We start from the raw sequence: 5000 nt of genomic DNA, 5'->3' as shown, positions 1-5000 counted from the left end.
AGAAAAACCTGTTCTCTTTCCGTGCTTTGCAGGGGGTTTTTCCCCTCCCAACACATTCGCCTTCTCATTCTCTTGTTTTAATTAGTGCAGTATATTGTAACAGACAAAGAACAGGCAAGGCAGCAGTGAAAATTTATGCTGATTACCCCAAAGTCATCCATCAAGACTTTCGTGCCTAAGGCGGGACTAGAACTCCCCGTCTCTTGGTGATTGGCCCAGTCACCCAGCTGACTTTCGTGCCTAAGGTGGGACTAGATCTCCCCATCTCTTGGTGATTGGCCCAGTCACCCAGCTGACTTTCGTGCCTAAGGCGGGACTAGAACTCCCCGTCTCTTGGTGATTGACCCAGTCACCCAGCTGACTTTCGTGCCTAAGGCGGGACTAGAACTCCCCGTCTCTTGGTGATTGGCCCAGTCACCCAGCTGACTTTCGTGCATAAGGCGGGACTAAAACTCACTGTCTCCTAGTGATTGGCCCAAAGTCAGCCAGCTGTCTTTTGTGCCTAAGGTGGGACTAGAACTCACTGTCTCCTGGTGCTTGGTGCAAAGTCACTCCGCCGGCTTTCATATCTAGGGTGGGACTAGAACTCACCGTTTCCTGGTGCTTGGTGAAAAGTCATCCAGTGCTTTCATGCATAAGGTGGGACTAGAACTCACTGTCTCCTAATGATTGGCCCAAAGTCATCCAGCGGGCTTTCATGCCTAAAATGGGACTAGAACTCACTGTCTCCTAATGATTGGCCCAAAGTCATCCAGCGGGCTTTCATGCCTAAAATGGGACTAGAACTCACTGTCTCCTGGTGCTTGGCGCAAAGTCACCCAGCCGTCTTTTGTGCCTAAGGGGGGATCGTAATTCACCGTCTCCTAGTGATGGGTGCAAAGTCACTCAGCCATCTTTTTGTGCCTAAAAGATGGTGAGGACTAGAACTCTCACCATTTCCCGATTTCTAGCTTGATTCCTTAACCACTTGACCAAAATGCTTCTCTCTCTCTCTCCCTTTGAATTTTGCGTATGATTGCAAATAAATGTTTACGTGCAAAAAGCATTTCAGGAATGGGCAAATGTCTTCTGACATGGTGACATTTTGGGGTTTTTCCCCCCATCCAGAGGCAGATTATGTAGCCATCAGAAGCCACTTCGTGGAAGCCCGGCCGCGTCTCCCGGCCATGTTCATTGCTACGCCAAAAGACCAGAAACACTCCATGTGGACCAGAGAGAAGCCGTCACCTCAGGTATGTCGAGCTGTGGCCACCTTAGCTGGGCAGGTTCTCCTCCTCTACTCCTCATTACAGAGTCAGATCAGCTCTTGGACGCTTCTGTTAGCACGGATGAATGAAAGGTCCAGTTTGAAGGCCTGTCCTTCGTGTGGCCAGCTGGGCCCATTTCTTCTCCTCACTTGGTTGCAAGAGAACTGGTGAAATCTCTCATTGCCCACTCAGCTTGTTTTCAGGTGGTCTTCTTGCCGACGTTTCACGACCCAACTAGGCCACATCATCAGTGCAAGAAGGGAGTGAGATTTATGAAGAGGAGGAGGAGGAGGTGGAGGAGGAGGAGGAGGAGGAGAGAACTATGCAGTCCACGGTGCTCTCTGAGCTTGTTCACTTTCTGGCAGACATTTCATCGCCCAACTAGGTAGCGTCATCAGTCCTTGAAGGGAGGAGGAGGAGGAAACTGTGCATCAGGATTTCGTGCTCTCTGAACTTGATAGTTTTCGTGCAAACATTTCATGACCCAAGTAGGCAACGTCATCAGTGCTAGAAGGGAGTTGAGTTTGTGGTGAAGAGGAGGAGGAGGAGGAGGACTGTTAGGTTCTTGGTACTCCCTGAGTTTGGTGGTTTTCTTGTAGACATTTCATGGCCCAGCTAGGTAGCATCATCAGTCCTAGAAGGGAGTGGCATTTGTGGAAAAGAGGAGGAAAGAATTGGGGGGGAGGAAGATTGCTAGGTACTCCCTGAGCTTGTTCGCTTTCTTGCAGACATTTCGTGACCCAACTAGGTCACATCGTCAGTGCTAGTGCGTGTGGGATTTATGGAGAGGAGGAGGAGGAAGAGGACCATGGATTCTGATGCTCTCTGACCTTGGTGGTTTTCTTGCAGACTTTTCATGACCCAACTAGGTAACATCCTCAGTGCTAGAAGGGAGTGAAGATTGTGGAGTGGAAGAGAAGAAGGGGAGGAAGAGGACCATGGATTCTGATGCTCTCTGACCTTGGTGGTTTTCTTGCAGATGTTTCATTACCAAACTACGTAACATCATCAGGGCTAGAAGGAGATAGGGGTTTGCTCTAGGTTTATGTAGCAGTGGCTTGCCCTGTCGGTGTTGGTGGAGAACTTCTTGGCAGTTCTTTAATTAGGCTGTTATTTATTGAGTTGGTAATCAGCTAAAAACAGCAGACCTCACTCCCTTCTAGCACTGATGCTGTTACCTGGTTGGGTTGTGAAACGTCTGCAAGAAAACCTCCAAGCTCAGAGAGCATCAAGGACCCCACAGTTCAACTCTGAGTTACAGATATTCTCTTCCGTCGGCACCCAAGCTCTCCATCCAGTGCCCAGAACTGAGAGATAAGATAAAGTCCTCGGGTTACGACAGTGATCTGAAACTTCCATCACCAGAAAGGTCATAACTTTGAAAAATGGTCCCAAGTCACTTTTTTCAGCGGTGTTGTCACTATATGAACTGTTGTAAGTCGAGGACTCTGTTCTGAAAAAAGGGATTTACGACCATTTGACAACTGTGATCATAAGGATGCTGCAATGGTCGTAAGTGTGAAAATCAGCCGTAAGTCCCTGTTTTCAGTTTTACTCGTCCTGCGTGGTTGGTCTCTCCTTTAAAAGCTCTCCCGCTTCCCTTCTTTCTCCAGATCCTTCAGCGCCTCCTTGTTCTGGCCCAAGAGGCCCTTCAGGTGTTGGAGAAGCAGCTGATGGACCCTCTGGGAAACCAGGATGTGAAGGTGAGTTCTTCAAGAGATGACAAGAGGCCCTTTTCACTAGAGATGGACCATCCCAGGATGGTCGTATCCCACTTTGAATTCTCCCCTCAAGCTGGGGGAAATCGCAATGGGGCAACTCGCCACAGCCAACTCCCCAGAGTCAGCGCCCCATGATCAACCCACCATGACCAACTCACCACTGTCAACTCACCATGGTCAACTCCCTAAGACCAGCTCATCAAGGCCAACTCACCATGGTCAACTCCCCAAGACCAACTTATCAAGGCCAAATCTCCATGGTCAACTCCCCATAGTCAACTCACTACAGTCAACTCACCATGGTCAACTCCCCAAGACCAGCTCATCAAGGCCAACTCACCATGGTCAACTCACTACAGTCAACTCTCCACAGTCAACTCCCCATAGTCAACTTCCTAAGTCCAACTTATCAAGGCCAAATCCCCATGGTTAACTCCCCATGGTTAACTCACTACAGTCAACTCCCCATGGTCAACTCCCCAAGACCAGCTCATCAAGGGCAACTCACCATGGTCAACTTCCCACAGTTCCCATGGTCAATTCACCACAGTCAATGCCCCATGGTCAACTCCCCATGGTCAACTCACTACAGTCAATTCCCATGGTCAGCTCCCCAAGGCCAACTCCCTTTGGTCATTTCACCGCAGAACAATTGAAGAATTCAATTTAATTATTTAAAATAAACAAAACGTCATTTTTAAAATTTGGATTATTCATTTTTCATTCTGTCCCTCCTTTGGCATCCATTCTTTTTTTTGTGTGTGTGTGCCAAAATACTTTTTTTACTTTCCATTTTCATAACATATAATCACATGTATACTATTACATAGCCAATATATTGTATTAAGTAGTAATTACATCAGTTCCTTTTGCCATCAACGCCCAGAAAGATAAAAAACCATTATTAGCTCTTCTGCTCTCCATACACCTTTTTCTTCTACCTCTCTCCTACCTCCTTGCTTCCCTCCATCATCCTTTCCTACTCTACTTCCCCTTCCTTTCTCCTTCTCCTCTCTCTTCATTCCACTCCTCCTTATTCTCCTCATCTTCCCCTCTCTCCTATCCCTCTCTTCCCACCTTTCTTCTCTCCTCTGCTTCCCACTCTTCCTCTCATTCACTTGGTGTATTACAGCTTCTGAGCAAACTCCATTCTATGTTGATGGTATTTATGCTTCCATATCAATATACTTAACATATCTTAGTTTTAAAGAAAAAATAAGAGAAGACAGTATACATGTGCAATCATATTACTTTAAAATCTAACACCCTTCGTCAAGCCTAATATACATAATCTCTTTGAGATTAGCGTAATTCTTGTAATCCCGCGACCAGCTGGCTGTGTCAAGTTGTCCACACACGTTGGCCCTGGGCAAATTGTCCTGGACCCAGGGGAAATCCTTCCGATCGATTCAAGATTCAAAAGGTGTTGGACAGGTTGTCTGATGAAGCCCTATCAAATAAAATGCAGTTCATTGGTGAGAAAAGCAGTGTTTTACATGTTTGGGAGAAATGTATTTCTTCACCATGGGGACCATCTTTGGTCGGAGTGACATCTGTTGTTGGTGTGTATGTGTGTGTGTGTGTGTGTGTGCAAATGTTCCCCAAACAGAAGGGATGGGACACAAAACAGCAAACACACAGCAATGGCAAACCAGCTTTGATTTGATTTAATTCGAAGCTAATTAAAATCAGATTACAGTGATGACAATGTTTATTTATTTCCGCTGACATCTTAAAATAGTAAGCCGTGATTGATGCTCTCTGTAGCTTCACTTCTTGAAACCCAGGCTGTGCCTCCTTGCCACGCAAACAGGCCAGGGATATGAACCATAATCTCTGCTTGCCATCTCGGTTAATGTGGCTGTTTTTCATGGCTTAATTATATCTCAGAAGCTGCTGTTTTTTCCTTTCCTATTGTACCGTAAGTTTATTCCAGTTGTTGCCATAAAGATTCTTGCGGTTAATAACAGCTCAGAGAGAGAGACAGACAGAGAGAGAGAGAGAGAGAGAGAGAGAGAGAGAGGGAGGGAGG

At 46.6% G+C, this 5000-nt stretch overlaps 1 protein-coding gene across 1 annotated transcript in view; it reads left to right on the top strand.

Moving 5' to 3' along the window:
- NOL6 (nucleolar protein 6) overlaps positions 1-5000 on the top strand; it is a 79332-nt gene that overhangs the window by 65371 nt on the left and 8961 nt on the right. The window contains exons 22-23 of the mRNA XM_032213915.1: positions 1108-1232; positions 2861-2950. Coding sequence (XP_032069806.1) covers positions 1108-1232; positions 2861-2950 — 215 coding nt within the window. The remainder of the gene's footprint in view (positions 1-1107; positions 1233-2860; positions 2951-5000) is intronic.

This window comes from Thamnophis elegans, chromosome 3 (genome assembly GCF_009769535.1).
Source record: "Thamnophis elegans isolate rThaEle1 chromosome 3, rThaEle1.pri, whole genome shotgun sequence".
NCBI classification, from domain to species: Eukaryota; Metazoa; Chordata; class Lepidosauria; order Squamata; family Colubridae; genus Thamnophis; species Thamnophis elegans.
Note: the sequence above shows the minus strand (reverse complement) of the source record. Positions and strands in the feature narration are given on the sequence as shown.